Source organism: Miniopterus schreibersii, assembly GCF_964146895.1.
Source record: "Miniopterus schreibersii genome assembly, chromosome: 16".
Classification (NCBI taxonomy): Eukaryota; Metazoa; Chordata; class Mammalia; order Chiroptera; family Miniopteridae; genus Miniopterus; species Miniopterus schreibersii.
This window is the reverse complement of record NC_138116.1, coordinates 42,032,762-42,056,192: the sequence shown is the minus strand read 5'-3', so window position 1 is coordinate 42,056,192 and position 23,431 is coordinate 42,032,762. Positions and strand designations below refer to the sequence as shown.

Sequence of the window (23,431 nt, the reverse complement as noted above, 5' to 3'; positions counted from 1 at the left end):
CTAGTGAGGTTGAAGTATGTTTATAGGCTATTCATATTGCTCCTTTGTGATCACATGTCTATATGGCTTTTTAATTCTGCACTTAGGAATTGAGTTTTGTGAATGATGTGAGCCAGAGATCTATTTTTAGTTTTTGAACCATAGGTTACCAACACCACTTATCTGTTTGTTGAATTCTTTCCCTACTGATTTCTATACTATGTCTATTGTGTACTAAATTCACATGCATATTTCTAAAGTCTTCATTCTGTCCCATTGTGTTTTTATCCTGTAAATATCATATGAGCTTTGTACATCCATATGTTTGACATCTGGCAGGTGATGCCTGCCTCTTTGGTTTTGTTTATTTGCCTGTTTTTGGTCTTTGCTGTTGTGTTTGGTTCAAAATTTTTCTTGGCTATTATTACTCAGGTTTTTTAGATGAATTTTTGAAACACTTTGTCAAGGTTTAGTTGAGATATTAATTAGGATAACACTGAATTTGTAGATTATGGTGGAGAAAGTGGCATGTTTACAACTTTGAGTGTTTCTATCTGGAAACATAGTATGTTTCTGTTTCTTTAGCACTTCTCTTATGTACTTTAATAAAATTTATCTACTGTATTGATTCCCCCCAAAACAATCTAGATTCTTTAATTAACTATATTTTTGTCACATTTCTCTATTTTGTTAATCTCTGCTTTTATTAGTATTAAGTCAGCTAATTTGGGATTTAATTCTTTCTGTTCTAACTTCTTTAGTTCGAAGTTTAGTTCATTCCTTTTCAATACTTTCTAGTAAGTGCTCTATCGGTATACGTACTCTTCCAAGTACTGCGTGGGCCACCGCCCAGGTGTGGTATGTAGTGCTCAAAATATTGTTCCTTCCTGAAGAAATTTCTACTTCTCATCTTGACTTCTTTATCCAAGGGGTTATCTGGAATACTACTATTTTTTTTTTTTTTAAATATATCTTTATTGATTTCAGAGAGAGGAAAGGAGAGGGAGAGATAGAAACATCAGTGATGAGAGGGCCATTGATCGGCTGCCTCCTGCATGACCCTGACCAGGGATCGAGCCCACAACCTGGGCCCGGGCCCTGACTGGGAATCGAACCCCGATCGCCTGGATCCTAGGTCGACACTCAACTGCTGAGCCACACCCGGCCAGGCTGGAATACTACTTTTAAATTTCCAAATTTATTTTGGCTAATTTGTTTTTAATTTCTACTTCCTATTTGCTTTTAGTTGTGCCTACATTGCCTATTTCATTTGAGATTTATTGAGATTTTTTTGTTGCCTAAAACATAGTTTGTAGAACTGTCCCATGTGTGTTTGAAAATAATTTATAGTCCTTGCTATATGGCCACAAATTTTCTATATACCTACCAAATAGACTTGGTTAATCCTGTTCTACAAACCTCCCTCCTACTGTATATTTGATCTTGATTTATCTAGTCTGAGAGAGGTATGCTAAAGTCGTCCACTGTGATTGTACTTTATGAGCTTCTTCTCATATTTTAATTATTTTTTGCTTTGCATGTTCCTGGCCATGCTATATGCATAAAGGCTTCTGACTGTTATTTCTTCATGGCAAACCGGGCCCTTTCCTCTCTACGAAATATCCCTCTTTGGCCACTTTCATCCTTTTGGATTTAAATCCTGTTTTGTCTGATGCTGTCATTACTATTCTTGCTTTCTCTTTGCTGATACTTGCCTGGCACCTCCTTTTAAAATCTCTGACTTTTGACTTGTTTGATTTAGTTGTAGCTCTTACACAAGACGATACATAAGAATGGGCAGTTCAAGGTGAGATTCTACATCGTGCAACAGGCGACTTGACTCCTTTCACATACATTGTGACTGACGATAGAACTGGACTTACTATCTTCATGTTTGTGTTTCATTTATTGTGCTTATGGTTGAAAACCTTTTTCTTCAGCTTCAGCCCCAGAACCAACCAAAGGGCCTGGCTCAGAAACAGTAGGTGCTCAACAAAAGCTCATCTGATAAAAACTCCCTAGATCTCCTAATTCTGATCTGGTTTGAGAAACAACTATTGCCATAATAGCTCAGTTGTAATGGGGTTGGGACTAAAGTTTGAACTATTGGTAAACAAAGTTTCAAGAAGGATTTACGTACATTATTTAGCCTAAGGGACTTTCCCTGTTCATGTAGGTTTAATGTAGGAGATTTTAGGTTTTCTCTAAATACGACGTCTGGGAGAAGTTCCCGTTGTCATGGCGGTGGAGGCGAAGTCCGAGGTGAGGTCTCAGAACTGGAGGCGAAGCCCCAGGATGTGCCTGCACCAGCTGCCTCCTTCTGCGGTGCCTTTGGGGGAGCCCCCAGCAAAGCAGAGTCGCTGTCTGTTTAAAAGCTGTGGATCTGCCTCTCAGATTTCTTTAGGTCTCTGGCTCCACCTACTAGAGTGCTGGATCATTGGTTTACTTAAAAAATAATAGTATTACAGCGACATTAGCTTTATTGCAGACTGTCCTTCCAGGAGAGCCACTAGGCTGGATACAGACAAACACATTTAATTAGGGATATATAAAAATGAAGTCAGGATGGCTCAGAACCCATTAGACATCAGTCTCTTACCTTAATTGACAAAGAAACTGAAAAAATAAAAAAGCATATGTTCTGTGAAAAGAATACTAGCCTGGAGGGCGGGCCTCCCAGTTCGGCGGTGCCAGTGGCTCATCCAGACGTCCCTAGGATCTCCTTCAGGACAGAGGAGCTAAATTAGCTGATCTCCCTTGTTTCTCCCAACTCTAAAATGCTTCTCGTCTGTCTGGAAAATCTTACATGAAGCTGCAGGAACAGTTAATCTAACCAGCACCTTTCAGATTCTGCCATGAGCTACGATTGTTACTTCAGCCGGGCTTATTTCGTCCAGTTGCGACTGTGAACACCCCGTTGGTGGCTGTGAAAGCTGCGCGAGCACCCTGAGCCCCAGCGCCGCGCTGGCCAGCGGCCAGCCGGGGCGGACGCCCTGGGCCCCCGCAGTGTCGCCTTGGTCAGGGCGGCGCCCGCCCAGCACGGCTCTGGCGCCTGGAGGACAGGACGCGGGTGACAGGCGGGCAGGGCCAGCCGGCTCAGCTCTCCTAAGCGGACGCGTGGGTCTCCCTCTGCGGTGCGGAGCCCAGGCCGTGTCCTCTCCTCTCGCTGAAGTGACATCACTTTGCGGGAGATGGAGAACGCGGGAATTCCCTCCCTGCCTGAATTTCAGATGGGAGCCTGAGGCCTGACCTGAGGCTGGGGGCCCATGAAGGTGGGGAGCGTAACGTGGTGGCCGAGGTGTGAGGTGAGGCCGCTGGTGGGATCAGGACCGGCCAAGAGCAGGCGCAGTTGCTGAGCGCGGGGTTTCCGTGGCTCTCCTCCACCAGCATTTTCTTCGCATTTTCTACCATTTCTGTATCCCCCCATCCCTAAGATGTCTGTATTCTTCGGGGGATGCTGATATTTTGAACAGTACTTTTAAGCTATTATAATACAGGGGTTCCAGTGGACCTTCAAAAACCTCTGAGGCCAAGAGGAGAGAAGGCAGTGGGCAGGGCCCAGGCCCTCTTTAATATGTACCTATAAACATCAGTAATACCTTTGGCGAAAAGACTGGAAGGCAATTCAATATATTTTAATTTGAGTTTAACTGCTAGTGGTTGGACTGTAGATATTTTCTTACAGCCCTTCCCTAAAATGTCCACAATTGACTTTTAAGGGGACAAAAGCGAATTGTCCGATTTCGCTCATAAAAGAGGGCTTGTGCAGCCGAGCACTGTGGCTCTCGAGGGCCACGGGGCACCAGGCCCCAAGCTCCTCGTGACAGAGCCCTCCTGGCCATGCTGGCCTGTCCTAACCCTGTCTCTCTTCCCTCCAGCATGGCTGCAGTCTGTCCAGGCCACCATGATCCTGTCCGTCGTCTTCAGTGTCATATCGCTGTTCCTGTTCTTCTGCCAGCTCTTCACCCTCACCAAGGGGGGCCGGTTTTACCTCACTGGATTCTTCCAAATCCTTGCTGGTAAGTGGAGATGATGGAGTCCACGTGGAAGCTGGAAGCTGGGACCATCCAAGGCCATGCAATGATCACTTAGTAGAAGGATGTGGCCGCAGAATGATTGATTTTCCTGTCTGCTCAGTGAACGGTTTTCATAAAGTACAGGGGTGTGTGTGTGTGTGTGTGTGCACGCACACGTGTGCATATATCTTAGAATAGGGAACTACCTACTTCTTCATGGAATGATGTACACAGAAAATAGGAGTTAGGGGCTCTGGAAGGAAGGTCCCTGGCCACGCAGACCTATCACCAGGAAGGAAGCTGCCATCTGGACATAGGATCGGCCGTCAGTGCCACGGGTGTCAGCACAGCAGAGCCAGTCCTGAGGATGGATTCCTGTAGGTTATGTTAGGCCCCAAGGAGCCATTCCGGCTTCAACACGCAGAGGGTCCCTGGTGTGCTGCTGAGAGCGGCCAAGGTCGCTCTCAGGTGCGTGTCCCTTCCTCTGCGCGGTGATGAAGCCGCACTGACAGTCTTACTCTCCCTCACGCCTGCTCCTCGGGTCCACTGGGCTTGGTTTCCTGTTGTCATTTTCAGGCGTCTTCATTTTGGCACCATTGTGTAACCTGCCGTCATTTCCAAACATGGGACCCTGACAATACACACAAGATATTCTTTATCTCCTCCCTAAACTGACTTTGGTTATCCTGTTGGACAGGTTGCCCGTATGTACAATGTGAGAGCCCTAGGAGCCTCGAGTATACAGGGCGACATCTTCCAACGTTGCCTCTAGATTCTGACCAATGTCTCACTCCAACCAGTCATCCTTTTGCATGTTGACTGAGTTAGCAGGGCACTGGAGAGAAGCAAGAGGCAAAGGTACTGATGGATTCTATAGTCCAAGTTAATAAATCACAAACTCCATATGGACCAGAGCACATCTGGCTGCCTTGAGATATTCTAGATTCCAGCTTTCTGAGTAGGCAGATGGCATAGCATCTCTTTTTTAGTTGGTTGTCAGAACGTCCATAGTGTTGAGTCACCACCTTATGCTCAGGAGCAGTCATTTGGAGCGTTGAAAGCAGTGTCTTTGATAGATGGGTGGAGGGGTGGGTGGATATCATGGCCTGCAGAGGGCTGTGTGGTTGAATTCAACCTCAGGTTGAATGTTGATGACCTTTTCTAGTAGCCAGAGGGTTACCTTTTCCTGGAAAAAGGAAGTAACCAGGAGATCCACTTCCCATTAAATACTTAAATATAACATTTCAATATGTGCAGTTTCAGGATTTCAAAACCAAATAGGGCTTTGCTACGTGCCCAATTTCATTATACCAAACCCAACTCCTGGATTGCCGCCAGCCTTGTTAAATTACTAATCACGCAGTAAGAGGTCATTTCTCGGTGTGCTCCAAGCAGAGTTATAATTTTCACTCTGCTTCCAGAAGTAATACACAAACCTAAAATGTATTCTGGGTTTTCTTTGGCTCACCATTTAAGTTCGATATGTATTCAAATGATGATTATATCCATTGTATTAATGGGTGTATCCTCAAGATAAAGTAGTATAGACTTGGGAAGCAGAAGTTTCATGAAATACTTATATTTGATCTATACAAGTTTGTTACTTTACTGATACATAGATGGTCGTTGGGGGTGAATACGGTGCCTACACTCCCTCTGGATGCCTACACCCCCTCTCATGGCACAGGGCCTGGATAGTTAGGTACCGCTTTGTATTCAGAGACACGGAACACACCAGCATTTTCAAGGAAGGCACAGTCCGAGGAGGAAACTCTGCTGCTTGTGTTTTCTTTCACTGACTGATTTGCAGTGGAAGGTCGATGCGGATTTGCATTATTTATTATCCTTAAGTTCCCAGGCATCCGTGAGGAATGAGAGCCTGCATCTTTGGAACTAACTAAACTGAAACAGTGACTGAGAAGAGCTAAGTCTCTGCGGAAGGGGCTTCTGAGAGCAGGCCGCACTTTCCCCTTGTTTTCCCACAAGCTGTTTCAGCTTCAAATTGTGCACCGGTGCCTCTTTCACAAGGTCGGGTTCAGTAAAAACCCCAAGTCCAGAGATGAGAACCACTGAGGGCAGACGCTGTCCCTGCGCTGGGTCTTCAAGTGTTTTGTTCAGCAAAAAGCTCTTAGGAGTTGAGATTTTCTGATCTTCCGAGGTTCATTTCTTGTCCGTACTCACTTTGTCCGTCTTCATTCTCCTCTGAACTCAACACGAGCCTTGTTGAACTCTCTAAAAACCTCTGAGCTTAAAAGCCCTGAGTTGTCCTTCCTTTATCTCCTTCAAATCTAGCTGCTTATCTCTCACAAGACCCACTGTTCAGTTGAGTTTGTCAGTGTAGCTGACCACATACGAACAAGACTTTATCTTGAATTGGAAGTGTTGAGCCAGAACAGCAGCTGTCGTTTGTAAGTCCAAAGAATGTTCTGTTCTTACTTGCTAACTCCAGTCAACGTGACCTGAAAGTTTGTCTTCTAGGGACCACAGGTCTCTGGGATGCTGCATTTGAACTTGCTGTAGGGTCTTTCCATTAAAATAGAGAACAAAAAGAGTTAGGGATTTGACTTAGAAGCTTCCTGACTCTTAATGTCTGACAGTTCTAGATCAACTTTCTCCTGTGTGCTTCCCAATTCACAACCCACTAAGAAACCAGTAACTAGAGAGAAAATTAGGGGAAGGTTGTTGGAGTTGAGAACTGCTGATAGCCTGAGAAATTACAGCTTAATACTGAGGAATAAATCAGAAAAGCTAAAACAGACAAAAAGCAGGAGGGAAGGGAGGATATGGGGAGGGAGGAAGGGAGCAGAAAGCAGCCTCACAACCATGGAATGTAACTCTGAGTGGTCCTGCCACAGCGGTAGGATCCACGCAGGGCAGATGCATCCTCAGAGCCTAAAGCATTTTAAGTGGAAGCCACCAGATCCTCCACCGAGTCTCCCACGTGACGGGTGCAGGCTGGATTGTCTCTGTGTAGCTTCTCTTTGGGGGGCCTCGCTGTGATCTTTACAGATCTGGCACCTAAGGGTGCAGGAAAGGCAGGGGAAAGGTGTGTGGGGCTCTTGGGGCTGACTGGAGATTGAGATTGGGGGCTGTCTCTGCCTTGTTCTAGATTACAGCTCTGTCTGTGGCAATAGGTCCACAGACCTATTGCTTTGCTGCGACATCCTTTCTCCATTTCATAAGCCACAAGGCGCGCACTTAAGAACTATCTTTCCTTGATGACATACTTCTTAGGTTGGCTGCTTCCTAAACACATATCAAGAGGCATCTTCCTCTAGTTAAGTGCTTTTCGATCTTAGCTGCACAGCAGAAGTACCTTTTAAAAGAGGGGGTGCTTTTTAAAAAATGCCAGTGCTCAGACGTCATTCCTGGAGAGTCTCACTTAAGAGCTCTTGGGTGGGGCCGCTCCCTGGGTGGGGTCGGAACCCCTGGAGTAGCCATTAAACTGCCCAAATCCCACTGTCAGTTCTTCTGGGACATTTCCCCGCAGACTGTTCCTCCTGCTCACGAGCCATTGATTCTTCTAAACCCCTTTCTTAGAGAAGGGCCAGCCCCATCCTGTGTCTGGGGTTCGGTGTCATTCTTATTTGCAGAGCCTGTAGCCATCTGGTCCCCTCACCCTAGCTCTGCTGCATTGGGTTGCACTAGATGGGAAAACATCCAGAAATTCATGCAGATACAGACCTGAACGCGAGCTATGCATGATTTTATTTATCTCATTCCTTACGCCCAGCCACGAGCTCTGTGCACCCCACATAAAAGGAGGCCCTGGTGACCTCCTCACCGGGTGACTGCATAGTTGTGTTCCGCTGGCACAATCAAACTCAGGCCGCACGCCTACTGTTCATTGTAATTAGAGGAACAGAAAACGTGGAGGAGGAGACTCCTGAGTGAGTTTTACTTTTTCTGTTTGTTTTGTTTCTTTTATCAGGTTGATATCGATGTAGATACAGGGCTTTAGGATAAAATAATTTGGGAGGTGAGTAAAAGCGCAGTGCCTCCCCCGTTCCGAGGGCATGGCAGGCAGCTCCGGCTGGACGCCACATGTAGAGCCCCCAGGAGAGAACCTGCCCTGAGGTCGCCGTGGCCGTGCCCGGCTGTCTAGCCTGCCGGGCGCTCTGGGCGGCGGGGTCAGAGGGTGCTGCGCTGGAGCCTGGGCCAGGCGCAGAGGCTTTGTGTAGGGGACCGGCCTCCCGGCCCCTTCCTGCCCCGCCCGTCACCCTGAGGATGTGGAGGGTGGCACAGGGGGACTCACTCACCGGACCAGCGCCAGCGGGGCACCTTCCCCGACAGCTGGGCCCCGTGGTCTCACCTGGCTTTCGCTTCCAGCCAACCTCACTCTGGCTTCTGCTCCAGGCTCTCAGATGAGCTACTTTTGCAAAGCTTACGGAGGTCCGCTTTTCAGTCATTTGCTGAATTCCTCCCCTCCTTTCAATACTGTTTTCTAGTCACCACTTGAAACTGTTTACTCCCGCGGCTTCCAGGTCCTTACTGTTTTCCCAGTTACCTAAGTTAACCCACCAGTCAGGCTGGAGTCCCCTCCCTCCTCCCATATCCAGCCCACCCCCCGAGTCCTGCCAGTGGGTAGCATTCTGCATAGATATGGTGTCCATGTCTTTTCTTTTACTCACTAACAGCACTGCAGCTGTGCAGACGCCCCCGCGTGCACCTTTCTGTCCCGTCTCGTCCCCACCCCTACACCTGTTTCCCACACTGCTCTCGGGGACCATCCTGACCATCCTGTATGCTCTGCTGAAGTGCTTCCCTCCACGCCTCCCTCAACATGCTGTAAGGCCCCTTTCCTGGCCTGAGTGAGCTCTCCAGCTTCATCTGTATCATGGGACACTTACCATGACCTGCTGGTGGCTTCCACCCAGCTCTCTCAGTTCCCCTTGCCTTGCCCATGTTCTTCCTTTGCCTGGATTCCCTTCCCGCCTTTCTCCACCTGGCTGCCTCTTACACATCCTTAGTCCCAAGTCGAGTGCTGCCCCCCGTCAGGCCTCTCCAGCCCCCACTTTGGGCTTAGTGCCCATCCATGCTCTCAGGGTGTCCGCTGCATTCCTCTCACCCTCCCTTGAAGCCACATCCTACAGTAGTGGAAGTTTTTACTGACATGTCTGCTTTGGGGTGACACTCATCCCTTGAAGGTAGGGGCCAGGTCTCTTTCTCTGGGTGCTCTCAGCATCTAGAACAGTGCACACAACAGGTACTTGTTACATGTTTATTGAGCCAAACAGAATAGAGGTAAGGAAGTTCAGAGAATTCCCACCCTTTCTTTCTTTCTTTCTTTGGCTTCATCCCCTTTGTTGCTCCCTTCCAAAAGGTCTGGTCTCTACTTGCTCACCTGCAGTTGCTGTCATCACTAAGGGGGCTTGAGATCTCTTCTTCAAGAAGACTTTAAAGGGAGAAATTTTTTTTTTTTTTAATATATCTTTATTGATTTCAGAGAGAGGAAAGGAGAGGGAGAGAGAGATAGAAACATCAATGATGAGAATCATTGATCGAGCCCGCAACCGGGCATGTGCCCTGACCGGGAATCGAACCCCAATCGCCTGGATCCCAGGTCGACGCTCAACCGCTGAGCCACGCCCGGCCGGGCAAAGGGAGAAATTTCTGGGAGTTGTTTCAGAACCAGCCATCTGGAGACAGGTGGAAACTCTCATGAACTCTTGAATGGCCAGAACTTTTATGTTGTCTATGTCCTTCCACTCTTCCACTTAAAGATGACCTACACCCCCAGACTCAGGCCCCTCTCAAGGCATTAGGCACTGCCAAAGCACAGACTGCTCACCTGGGGAAAGCAGAACACCTGCCAGTGTGTCAGGAGCTTCACTTGCCTTCATCATGGGGACTGGGACCTCCACTTACCTTCATCATGGGGACTGGGACCTCCACTTACCTTCATCATGGGGACCTCCACTTACCTTCATCATGGGGACCTCCACTTACCTTCATCATGGGGAATCTTCAGAAACTCATTTCCATGTACTCATTGCTGAGAAAGTGAGTCACAGTCCACTTATGGGGAGCAATGTTTGACTTTTAGGGACTATTTATGGCCTTAACTGCTCTAGATTCCAGGGCACATCTATTGGCTTTACGTATGGACAGCCTTGTGATAATGTACTCCCTAGAACTGCAGTCTCCTGACAACAGTTATAAAGTGTGTACCCTCTCTTTGGCTTTGTAAGTATCTAAGCTTACTGCTTTTTAAAGCAAAACTTAAATTCATTTACTTCTGAGATTCCACTAGGGTAAATGTCTAAAATTAAGCCATCTAGTTAGTCCTTGCACTTGTGTACTCTGCCTCTCTCTATCCCTGTTGGTGGTTGATGGACTTTTTTCTCTCTGACGTTTCCTTTGCCAGTGAAGTCTGGGCACAGCTGGTCTCCATGGCTACAGTGGCATTTTCATGCCAGTGCTGTGAGCCACCCCCCATTTGGAAGCACTGCCAACACAGTAAACACCGTCCTGGCCTTTCACATTCTCTTTACACCTTCCGCTCTCCTTTGGCCATGCTTTTCTTTCTACAGCCCTGCCCCCATTAGGTAGCTCAGATATAGCCCAAGAGACAACTTCTTAAAGATGAGAATTATTGCGATGGAGAGGCGAGCCATGGAGCTGTGGGGAAGATCACTAAGGATCACGCACCTCAGGGGAAACGGTGTGTTTCCAGCAGATCAAAACTGTATTTCTCAAACAGAAATTTCCCAGCTGCAGTTTTCCCTCTGACACAGAAGTCTTCGCCGTCTCCCAGACTTTCAGTAGATAGTGGGGTCCTGGATCCGATCCCACTGTAGTTCTAAGACTATTTATTGTGTGGCTTACTTGCTGGGGACCAGCTGCGTGGGAGTTTTCTGCTCTGACTTGCAGAAGGACAATCAGATCAGGGTGGTGAATATGACATAGTCCTATTCTGCACTTTATTCAAACAAAGTTGCAGTGTCCCGCCAAATAGCACCGAGGTTAGATGTAGGTGGCCCAGGTCATCGGCAGCTCTGGCATCGCGGGCATCCCACACGGCCTGCTGCCATCATAATAGAGTCTCAGAGCCTCCAGAGACCCTGCTTTCAGGAGGAAACAGAGAGGCTCTGTGCAGCAGTAGGCTGGGTGCGGCATCACAGACCCCTCCCTGCAGAGGATCCTGACTGTCACGTTCATGACGACCAACGGAGGCTTTTCTCCTCACACCAAAGGGCTGCAGTGGTGGGCAAAGGACGGTGGCCTGTCCTCCTGTGTGCGACGTCATGTCACCCCTCTTTTGCCTTCAAATCCAACCTTGGAAGCACCAGGAACGCTTGAGAGAGGCCCGGCGCAGTGAGCTTGGGCCTGGTAGTCTCCCTGTCCTCCCTCCTTGTCTCCCCCTCGCCTCTTCACCTCCGCACAGCCTCTGCCACCTCGCTGAGGCCACAGGCATTGCTCGCCCCACCCCTCATGTGGCAGCCCTGCTCAGGGGATCAGCCTGGAGGTCGGCCCTGTGTCCTGCCTGGAGCCCAACGCTGTTGCCATGACACGACTCAGATAATGGTAACGTGTCATTGCACTTCATTCGCTCCACGTAACAACCCTCTCACCTGTAGACCGGTTCACAGGTTTCCAGGAGCTCCCACACCCAACCATCCTTGTAAAGAGATGGGCAGGTTAGCCCTGGCCAGTGTGGCTCAGTGGTTAGAGCGTCCGCCCACTCACCAGAGGGTGGGGCTCCCTGTCTAGGGCACCTTCCTCAGCTGCAGGTTCTCTCCCCAGCCCTGGGGCATGTGCGGGAGGCAACCAGTCAATGTGTCCCTCTCATGTCGATGTTTCTCTCTCCCTCTCTTCCTTCCTCCTTTCCACTCTAAAAAATCAATGGAAAAAATATCCTTGGGTGAAGATTAACAAAAAAAAAAGAAAGAGTGAGACAGGCAGGTTTATCTTGCAACCTGAATTCTCGTGGCCACCTTGTGTCATCTGGGAATTGGTGAGTTAAGAAGACAGCAAGGGAAATGGGGCAGAAAAGATGACAAAGATGATGGGTGGCCTGGGTCACACAGATTGGGAGCAGAGTCCCGGTCGCTTCCCGTGTTCCTGCATCTTCGAGCCTCCTCCTGCCACTTCTGGATCTGGCAGCGGATTCCTTCCAGAGCTCTACATGCTGTCCTTGCACAGCAGGGTCTGCCTCCTGCAGCCCACGCGGGGGCCTGGTGTGTGCGTGGTCAGGGCAGCGAGTGGTGTGGGCAGGTGCCCGGCGCTGTGGACCCTGCACTGGGGGATGGAGAACGGTCCCCCTGTGATCTCTCCCTCACCCAGATTGTCCCTCTCTCCCCCCAGGTCTGTGTGTGATGAGCGCAGCGTCCATCTACACGGTGAGACACACCGAATGGCACTACAGCTCTGATTACACCTATGGATTCGCCTACATCCTGGCCTGGGTCGCCTTCCCCCTGGCTCTGCTCAGCGGTGTCATCTACGTGATCTTGCGGAAGCGCGAATGAGGGGCCCGGACAGTTCGTCTGAGGCTCTGAGCATGCACAGGGGAGGGAGGAGGGAAACCTGAAAAGAGAAACAAACAAACACAAAAAGTTAGCCAAAAGACCCAAACTCAAATCAAACCAAACCAAACAGAAAGCAGTTGGGGGGCGGGGTTAGTGTTGATTGAAGATGTATATAATATCTACGGTTTATAAAACCTATTTATAACACTTTTTACATATATGTACATAGTATTGTTTGCTTTATATGTTGACCATCAGCCTTGTGTTGAAACCTTAAAGAAGTAGCTAAGGAACTTCACATCCTAACCGTATTATCAAGCTCAATATTTTTGTTCTGTTTTTTGTTTTTTTGGTTTTACCCAGAAATAAAATGATTCCATCTCTCCCCTTCCCTTTCATCTGAAAGAAGATACCTCCCTCCCACTCCACCTCATTTAGAAAACCAAAGTGTGGGTAGAAAGCCTGAATGGCCCAAAGCCCTCTCCGTGTGGTGGCCCGGTTCTCGCAGAGGCCGGCTCTGCCCACACGCCCCATGCGCGCATGGGCGAAACCCTCAAACTGGAGCCCTCGGCAAAATCACGGCTGTGGCTTTGGAATACTCGCCCTTGAGGGTGGGTGTCCTGGCCACACCTCTAGATGAGAAATCAGTGACAAAAAAAACTATGAAATGGTGCTATGTATTTACCATTCCTTATTATCACTAATCTTCTAAACTACTCACTGGAAATTCAATTAACAATCTTACACCGTAAAGTAGAATGGAGACCTGAATAATTCTGTGTAATATAAATGGTTTATAACTGCTTTTGTACCTAGTTGGGCTGCTATTACTACCATAATGAATAAATAATAAACACAGCTTCATCACTCCCACAGTCTTCTTGCGGTCGGAGCGTCAGGACAAGTCCCTAGACCCCCGAGGCCACGAGTTTCCAGGCTCAGCCGGGTCTAGGCTGTTCTCGGTCTCCAAGGACTGTCTGGCAATGACTTGTATTGGCCACCACTGTAGATGTATATATGGTGCCCTTCTGATGCTAAGACTCCAGACCTTTTTTTTGCTTCGCTTTTTCTGATTTTATACCAACTGTGTGGACTAAGATGCATTAAAATAAACATCAGAGTAACTCACTGATCTCTCTCGGGTTTCTGTGGGGCCCTGGGTGTGTGAGGTGCATGTCAAAGCAGAGGGAGCACTTTGGTGGGAAGGGAGGGAGAGCAGACAGTCCGGGTTGCGGTTTGGTGTGAAGGGACCAAAAGCACAGCTTTGGCCAGGCCTTCCGGAAGCCGGGCGATGTCTGCCAATTGCGCGGGGCCCGGGACTGCAGTGGAAGTGGACGTTGTGACTGCGCTGGAGGGGACTTGAGGGTTCACTTAGTCAGCCCTCTCTCGTGCTCTGTGCTCTGGCCGGCACGGGGACCACAGGTATTCATGTGCTCACCTGACACCTGGGGAGCGTGGGCGTGAGCCGCACAGATCCCTGCCCTTTAGATATGGTGCAAAGTCTGCACGATGGGGAATTGACCCCAGACTTCCAGATAAAACCTTGTTGGCATCACCTGAGCTCCAGCCACCGACCCGAGGGAGGGAAGAGCCGACCGTGTCCCCCGCTCCGGCTTTCTGGGCTGTCTCACTCGTTTTCACCCATGGACCTTTGACCGTGTGTCGGCAGTAAGTGAAGCTGATGATGCGTTTAATATTCTTCAGTACTTATTGAGCACCTGTGTTGAACCAGAGATGAAAATAACATAATTCTCAATCTCAAAGGGTCACCTTTTAGTGACAAGTACAAGCAAACAAGTGACTACATTATAATGCAGAGCATGTGAATCAGGCAGCTGGGTCTGCATCCGCCCTCTGCTGCTTACCAGCTGTCTGGGGCTGGACGCGTCGCTTCAACTCGGACGCTGGAGCCTGGTGGGCAAGATGCAGATCCAGGCCGTGCTTATGACATCGTAGGGGTTACGAGGAGGTACTAAGCGTGAAGTGTTGGCACGGTGCTGGGGACAGAAAGCGTTCTATAAGCTCGTGTCTATCACAGGTGTTAGCAGAGGTGTGGGAGGAGGCTGGCTGCTCTGGGGGGTCCCAGCGTCGGGCTGCACTTAGAGCCTCCCGTGCTGGGGCCCCCTCGAGAGATGCGACTCCTGTGTCTGTGGCAGGACCCCCTGCCGGGGATCACCGCTACGGCCAGGTGACAGCCTCGGGGGGCCACTGCCTGCTAGACGGTAACGTGCTAACGCATCCCCTGTGAAACAGGCGCTGGCTCAGGAGGTGCGGGGGGGATTGGGGTTCTGTGTTTCCAGCCAGAGCCTGAAGGACGCTGGCGCTGCTGGTCGCACTGCGCGTAGCGAGCACCTGGGATGAAGCCTCCGCCAGGCCCCCCGCGCCCTCCCGCCTCGGACACTGAGCCGGGGGCTGCTTCCGAGGTTCCCGGCGGTGACCAGCATGCTCTGCCCCTGCCCCTGCTCTGCCCCTGCCCCTGCCCCTGGCCCTGGCCTTGCCCCTGGCCCTGCCCCTGCCCCTGCCCCTGGCCCTGCCCCTGCCCCTGCCCCTGCCTTGCCCCTGCCCCTGCCCCTGGCCCTGGCCCTGGCCCTGGCCCTGGCCCTGCCCCTGCCCCTGCCCCTGGCCCTGGCCCTGCCCCTGGCCCTGCCCCTGCCCCTGCCCCTGCCCCTGGCCCTGCCCCTGCCCCTGGCCCTGCCCCTGGCCCTGCCCCTGCCCCTGGCCCTGGCCCTGCCCCTGCCCCTGCCCCTGGCCCTGCCCCTGCCCCTGGCCCTGCCCCTGCCCCTGCCCCTGCCCCTGCCTTGCCCCTGCCCCTGCCCCTGGCCCTGGCCCTGGCCCTGGCCCTGGCCCTGCCCCTGCCCCTGCCCCTGGCCCTGGCCCTGCCCCTGGCCCTGCCCCTGCCCCTGCCCCTGCCCCTGCCCCTGCCCCTGGCCCTGCCCCTGGCCCTGCCCCTGCCCCTGCCCCTGGCCCTGCCCCTGCCCCTGGCCCTGCCCCTGGCCCTGCCCCTGCCCCTGGCCCTGGCCCTGCCCCTGCCCCTGCCCCTGGCCCTGCCCCTGCCCCTGGCCCTGCCCCTGCCCCTGCCCCTGCCCCTGCCTTGCCCCTGCCCCTGCCCCTGGCCCTGGCCCTGGCCCTGGCCCTGGCCCTGCCCCTGCCCCTGCCCCTGGCCCTGGCCCTGCCCCTGGCCCTGCCCCTGCCCCTGCCCCTGCCCCTGGCCCTGCCCCTGCCCCTGGCCCTGCCCCTGCCCCTGCCTTGCCCCTGCCCCTGCCCCTGGCCCTGCCCCTGCCTTGCCCCTGCCCCTGGCCCTGCCCCTGCCCCTGCCTTGCCCCTGCCCCTGCCCCTGCCGCTGGCCGGGTGGTGCAGGTGGCACAGGTGGCCAGGGAAGGCACAGGAGACGGGATTGAGGAAGCGGGCATGGATCCAGGCCCGCCTCAGAGTGACTGTGGCCATCCCACAGGGAAGCGGGTCACAGCCTTCCTGCTGGTGGAGGCTCTTGCCTTTAACTTGTAAAAAGCACAACGTCTGTGAAGCGCAATAAACTGAGGTCTATCTGCACTTGTACTTCATAAAGTTTCTTTTATAACTTTTGACTAGAAATTAAAAATGAATACAGACAATGTTAGAGATAAAGAGGGACATTTCATAAAGCTAAAGGGCTCAGTACGCCAGGGAGGTGTCGCAGCTATAAACATATATGCACCTAATATTAGAACGCCCAAAAATATGAAGCAAAACTGGCAAAAATGAAGAGAAAATAGACAATTAAACAATAATTGTTGGAGACCTAAATGCCCCACTTTCAATAATAGATAAAACAACTGAACAGAAAATCAACGAAGAAATAAAATACTTGAAAACCCCCATAAACCAACTAGACCTAACAAACCTGTAGAACATTCTGCCTAACAAGAATGGAATATATATTCTCAAGTGCGCACAGATTCGGCCTCCAAGATCTGCCTCGTGCAAGGCCACAGGACAAATCTAAGTACATTTAAGAGGATACAAATAACACAAGGTATGTTCTTTGACCTCAATAGAACGAAATGAGGAATCAGTGGCAGGAAAAGAAATGGGAAATAAATATGTGGAAGTTAAACAATACACCGCTGTGTAACCAATGGGTTAAAGAAAAAATCAAAAGAAAAATCAGAAAGGACTTTGAGATGAATGAAAGTGAGGACACAACCTATCAAAATGTAGGGGATGCAGTTAAAGCTGCGGTTAAAGGGAAATTTATAGCTGTAAATGACCATATCAACAATCTTGCTCTCTACCTTGCAACCCTGGAGAAAGAAAAGCATATTAAACTGAGAGCACACACAAGGAGGAAGGTAATAAAGATCAGAGCAGAAATTAACAAAATGGAAAATAGAAAAAAATAGAGAAAATCAATGAAACCAAAAGTTGGTTTTTTGTTTTTTTAAAACATGAACAAAATGGAAACTCTTTAGCTAGATCTATTGTGATATTATGGTATAATAAGAAATATATATATATATATATATATTAGGTCTTCCTCCTTGGTTGCAGGCACAAAACTCCAAAAACTCTCATAATTTCCCGAGTGAAAAGGAGAGGAAGAGCTTTTGTTGTTTATAACATGCCCCTGCCAGTCACTCCAAATTGATGGTAGTGAGGTGATGTTTGGAGGATGAGAGCTGGTTGCCAGAGGAAATCAGCCAGGTGATTAGAGAGTTGGAACTTCAGTCCCACCTCCTGACTTCCGGAGAGGGGAGAGGGTTGGAGATTTCATTAGTCACCCTGGCAGTGATCTAATCAATCATGCCTCTGGGGTGGAATCTCTATAAGATCCTAATAAAGGGCAGAGAGCTTCCAGGTTGGTGGGCACAGCTGCCTGCAGGGAGGGTGGTGAGCCTTAAACTCCATGTGGTAGGAGCTCCTGCACTTGGGATCTTCCCAGACCTCACCCTATGTTCCTCCTCATCTGGATGGACATAAGCATCCTTTATAATATCCTTTATAATAAACCAGTCAATGTAAGGAAAGTGTTCTCCTGAGTTCTGTGAGCCATTAAAAAGCAAATTAATGACTCTGAGGAGGGTGTCGTGGGAACCCTGACTTGGACTCTAGTTGGACAACAGTGTCCGTAACCTGGGGACCCACTCCATGCAACCATCATCTGAAGTGGGGCAGTCTTGTGGGACAGAGCCCTTAACCTGTGGGGTCTGCACTAACTCTGGGTAGTTAGTGTCAGAATGGAATTGAATTGTAGGGATCCAGGTGATATCTGCAGAGAATTGGAGAATTTCTTGATGTGGAGAACCCTACACATTTAGGCATTTAATGTCAGAAATGTTGTGACCTATGAATAGAGAATTTGTGAATAGAGAAACAGTTTTCCCTTAATGACCAAAAAAATCACCAGAATCAGAACTGATAGAGGGGACCCTAAAGAAATTTAGAAAAGAAAAAAAGATTGTGAAGTAATACTATGAACAATTGTATGCCAATAATTAGACAATTTAGATGAAATGACAAATTCCTAGAAAGATAAAATTACAGTAAAACCTCGATATAACAGACTAATTTGGGTGAGGGGGGTGTCAGTTAAAGCCAAAAGTCTGTTATATAATAAAGTAGGTTTTCCAAATTGCGCTGCTATGAACATAGGGTGCATATATTTTTTCTGATTAGTGTTTCAGGATATATTCCTAGCAGTGGGATCACTGGGTCAAAAGGCAGCTCCATTTTTAATTTTTTCAGGAACCTCCACACTGTTTTCCACAGTGGCTGCCCCAGTCTGCGTTCCCACCAGCAGTGCACTGGGGTCCCCTTTCCCCACACCCTCGCCAGCACTGTTGTTTGTTGATTTGCTGACGGTAACTACTCTGGCAGGTGTGAAGTGACACCTCATTGCTGTTTTAATTTGCATCTCTCTGATGATTAGTGACTTTGAGCATCTTTTCATATGTCTCTTGGCCATCTGTATGTCTTCTTTGGAGAAGTGCCTATTCAGGTCCTTTGCCCATTTTAAAAATTGGATTGTTTGTCTTTCTTTTGTTAAGTTGTATGAGTTCCTTATACACCTTGGATAGTAACCCCTTATCATTCACACCATGGAATACTATGCAGCTGTAAAAAAGAAGGATCCCTTACCCTGTGAGACAGCATGGAGGGATCTGGAGAGTATTATGCTAAACGAAAAAGTCAGAGAAAGACAAGAATCACATGATCTCACTCATATGTGGAATCTAAAGAACAAAATAAACAGATGAACAAAATAGATCCAGAGACATAGAAGCATGGAACAGACTGACCAATCTCAGAGGGAAGGCAGGGATGGGTGTGGAGAGATTAACTAAAGAATCTACATGCATATATGCATAACCCGTGGACTCAGACAATAGCGTGGTGAAGGTCGGGTGCTGGGGTCAATGGGGAAAAAAGGGGAACATTGTAATACTTTCAACAATAAAGATAAATTTAAAAAAATTAAGCATGTATGAAAAGTTTAATTTCACAGAAAAGTTTTCTATATGTATTATAGTAGTTTTAAATTTATACTGAACAGGTCTAGTAAGTGTGTGCATTCACCAGTGACATCAAGTAAACAAACGCACAGGGCTGGGGCGGGCTTAGCGCACGTGGGAACATCCACGGGCTCACGTTAAAACTGCTGCAGAGAGTCAGGCCAGATGACAACAGAGCCCATTACTGTGGGTGATGCGGTGTGATCACGTGCTAATCATCCCCCAAACATTGTTTACGAGCGCTGACTCTTGGGTTTAAATATGTAGACTCTAGTTGTAGGTATGTAATATTCATTTTTGTTGGCAAAATTACTGCAGTGTTTTTCCAACATATGGCCTATTCACTAAAACTTGTCAAAAATAACTGAATTAATAAAAACAAAAACCTGTTAATTATAAGCAAATCTTGGTTAAAAGCCTTTTAAAATTAACAGGGTATCAATTTTTACGTATGACAGAGAGATCTGAAACTTTGTCCATTAAATCTGATGTCTGTTAAATTGACGCCAGCAAAATCAAGGGTTTGGTGTACAGAAACTGATTCAAGAATAAATCATCTAAATAGACCTATAACAAGTGAAGAGATTCAAGTAGTTATCAAAAAACTACCCACAGCCCTGGCCGGTCTGGCTCAGTGGTTGGAGCACTGGCCTGTGCGTGGAAAGGTCACGGGTTTGATTCCCGGTCAAGGGCACATACTTGGGTTGCAGGTTTGATCCAGCCCTGGTCCGGGTGAGTGTGGAGGCAACCAATCAATGTGTCTCCCTCACATGGGTGTTTCTCTCTCTCCCTCTCTCCCCTCCGTCCCTCCCTCCCATCCACTCTCTCCAAAAATCAATGAAAAAAATATCCTCTGGGGAAGCCTGAGGAGGGGGTGGGAGTGGGGTGGAGGAGGTCAATGGGGGAAAAGGGGGGACATCTGTAATATTATCAACAATAAAGATAAATAAAATAACAATAATAATAATAATTTATTTCATTGTGTACATATTTCTTGATTCTAAACAGGAATTTTAACCAAGAATTTATATTAAATATTACCAATTTTTTTCATTCTTTATCAAAATTACTCATTACTTTTTTCTACGCTTAGCCAGTTACTATGGCGAATCCCGTCAATGGTTTTCTTAATACTGACTTGTCCATTTGGTAAATGGAATAAAGGCTGCATTTTATGGGCTGTAATTGTTGGATTATTTTTGCTAGCATTTCATTAAAGCTTCTTGGAGTTTATATTTATATTGGGTTGATTTTTTAGCTTTTTGTATGTTTTTAAAAATAGGTTTAATCTTAAGGTTATGTCAGGGCTGTCACACAAATGCAGATCTTTACCTTTTATATGCGTGTTTAAAGGCCTTGTGTCATGTAGGTAGTATTTGCTTTCAAGATGTGACAGAACTTGGCAGTGGACCTTCCCCGGCTCCTGCACAGTCATCCTGCCAACTAGAGAGAAGCACTCTGGGCCCTTCCTCAGGTTTCTCTTCATGACTTGTTTCCTGTTTAAGCATTTGAACTCTTAATTTATTTTGATAATTTATATATTTTCTAGGAGTTACTATACATTTTCTTTAGATTTTTCACATTTATTTTCATAAAATTATACAGGCTTTTCTAATCATAATTTAAAATCCTCCATTCCTAATTTTTTTTGTATTTGTGGTTTTTTTCTCGATTAATACTTTTTTCATATTTGTAACATAAGAAAAATAATCGGTTTAATAATTGCAACAATGTAGCATGAGTAGCACCAGGACAGTCTGTGACAGTCAGTGTCCCCACTGCTGTGAATGGGGACCCTGTGAGTCCTGGAGAAATGAAGTGAGGGACAGCAGCAAGTCGACACAAGGCCGGGAGGCCTTCAACATCCCGGAGGCCCTGGCGCACGTGCACAGGCGCCCACCGCAAAGCACATGGACAGAGTCCCGATGCCACGTCTCAGCATCGCATGGAACTGAGTGCTTCACACCTCAGGACAGGACTGGCTTTGCCTCCTGCATGGAAGGTGAGAGCGGAGCAGTGACCCTCAGGGTGAACTCTGCCCCTTCCTACCCGCCCATCAACTTCCAACCCCTCGGCAGGTCACGGGGAGAAATGTATTCAGTCTGTTGACAAAATAGTGCAGCTTTGTAGAAAGAATTGCTCTCAGATGCAATTTCTCTGTTCTGTAGAAAGCTTAGTGAAATGTTGGCTCCACAGGAAGAAAAGGAAGAGCATTACACCCCACCCCACCCCAGCCCACCCCACCCCACCGGGGAAGGGACGGTAAAAACACACCTGCTCTCACTTGACACTTCACTCCGCAGTTACGGCAGTTTCTGTGGGACCCGGCGCAGGAAGCTGCGGCGACATTGCCCATCACAGTGGTGGGAGATCAGGTGGTAAGTGTTGTTCCTGAGCTAAAATCTGCTTAAACAGCAAACTTTTCAATACACTAAAATTTAATTGTTTTTCACTGCAATGTTTTATGCATCACCAAAAAAATACTATTGTGCTTACCAAAAAAAAAAATGACAATCTTTCTTAGTTCTCGAACTAATGAACAAAATGCTAAGTACAGGAAGCTGGCAATTCTCCCTGGAAGGCCAAGCGGGCAGGTCCGTGCCGGGCCCAGTGCCTCGGGGGCGGCCCTCCAGTGAGACGGGCAGGCACAGGGGTTGTCGGCGAGGGCGTGGAACAAGAACGGTGAAAACCAACCAGAAAACCACTGGCTCCAAAGCTGCCCAGCGTGTAGGCATCAGAAGATTACGACGCAGTTAAAGGGTCACTTGGCCAATAAATAGGTGGCAAATCACAGAAAGTCACATCTGATTGTCACGTGGGTGTTTCTGAGGAGTCTCAACGCACAGTGCTACGGTTTTGGTTTTTAAAGATATAACACTTGTTCAATGAAGAATTTCTCACTTTAAAACCGACCTCTTTAGAAGCGGGAACTGGAGAGCACAGTCCGTGGTCCTGTCTCCAAGGCAGAAGGACAAGCGGGCTCCGTGGCTGAGCTTCCTTCCCGGGGTGCTGAGGCTTCTCCAGGCCCTGGCCCCCCAGGTCAGTGGTGCCTGGGTCAGGACCCGCTTCCTCCTCCGTCTGCGCTGCCGTTTGGATACAGAGAGAAATGGGACCCACGTTTAGACGGTAATCACTGGGCAGAATTGAAGGTGTATGCGGTTTCCTTCTCTTTCCCAGCGAGCCCCGCAGAGACGCTCGCTGCACCCGACGGCAAGACAGAGCGCGGGGCTCGCACTGGCCGGAGGGAGTCATCCCACCCGCCCTCGCCAGCGCCCAGCCTCACCTCGGTTCCCCTTCACCCGCGGCCGTGATGTGTAAGGAATAAGGCATTTTACTTACAGGGTCTCGGGAAGCTTCTCTTGGCGGGGAGACAAGAGAGGGCACTTTGTCAGGTTACAACCAGCCCGCAGGTGACAGTCTGCGCGGTCCTCCGAGCGCAGCGAGCACTCCGATGATCACAGTGTTCACGAGAAGCGGACAAGAGGGTGCACCTGTAGCTGCACTTGGTGGCGGGTGAGAGGCTGAGCCCCAGACTCTCCCTCAAGCTGCCAGGGCACTGCGCCCGGAGCCGCCGCAGGCGGTGGCAGAGGTGCCGCTGGAGCCGCAGGTGTTCAGGTGGCAGGCAGGTCTCCGCAGCTGCCGACGAGGCTGTTCGGCAGGCGTGCCAAGGGGGACGCATTTTTAGAGCAGCGTGGAGACTCCGGCGGTCAGGACCCGTCAGGCATCTACCAAATGCCATCCGGGTGGCCTCCACGCGCCTGCTTTCCACGTGTGCATGAACATGAGTTCCAGTTCACGGGACCAGGAATGTTCGTGGGAAGGACGCTGGGCGTGGGTATCAGCCCAGACGGAGCCCAGACGGAACAATCGTGGATAAGCGTTCGAATGGGAATTTACAAGAAACATGCACATGTAACGTTTATATAAAAGTCTGAAACACCAGGCCGCGGTCAGCGCCGCACTTACTGAAAAACGAGGAAGCTGAGATGTTACCAGAGTCACGCGGCTCAGCCCTCAGTGTGCGCCTTGTGCGTGGATTCGCCAAGAACACTGGGGCCATTTCCACGCGTGTGGCAAGCTGTCCTGTGGTCCTGAACGGCGCACCGGCTGGGGCCGTGGTCTTGTGACCGGTCTTGGAGAAAGAACCGAGGACGTTGCTTAGAGCCTGGCCTTGCCCCCAGCAGGGTTGTGCATGGTCTTTAGAACTTTCGTCGCCAGCTCTGTCCTTGCCCTAGAGATTTCTTCACCTTCCGGTTACCTGCCTTCTTTCTGGGACCTCGGCCTTCAATTCACAGACAGTATCAGCAAGGCTCTCCTTCCGTCGCTTTCTCACCTTCTTTATTGTTTCTTCGACCATAATTTTCCCTTCGTCTGGAAGCCAAAGTTGTGGAGCAGATTCCTCGCGGGACCTTGAAGTGAGGCTTCGCGTGTTGGGGCTCCTGCGAGAGCTCCCGTGACGTTCAGGATCGGAGCATCT

At 49.2% G+C, this 23,431-nt stretch overlaps 1 protein-coding gene across 3 annotated transcripts in view; it reads left to right on the top strand.

Moving 5' to 3' along the window:
* The window catches only part of PMP22 (peripheral myelin protein 22), a 32,005-nt gene extending 18,411 nt beyond the window's left edge, over window positions 1-13,594 (top strand). For all 3 annotated transcript variants that reach the window (XM_081161916.1, XM_081161917.1, XM_081161915.1), the window contains 2 exons: window positions 3,858-3,998; window positions 12,303-13,594. In XM_081161916.1, coding sequence (XP_081018042.1) covers window positions 3,858-3,998; window positions 12,303-12,466 — 305 coding nt within the window. In that variant the 3' untranslated portion in view covers window positions 12,467-13,594. The remainder of the gene's footprint in view (window positions 1-3,857; window positions 3,999-12,302) is intronic.
* Window positions 13,595-23,431: the final 9,837 nt, after the last annotated feature.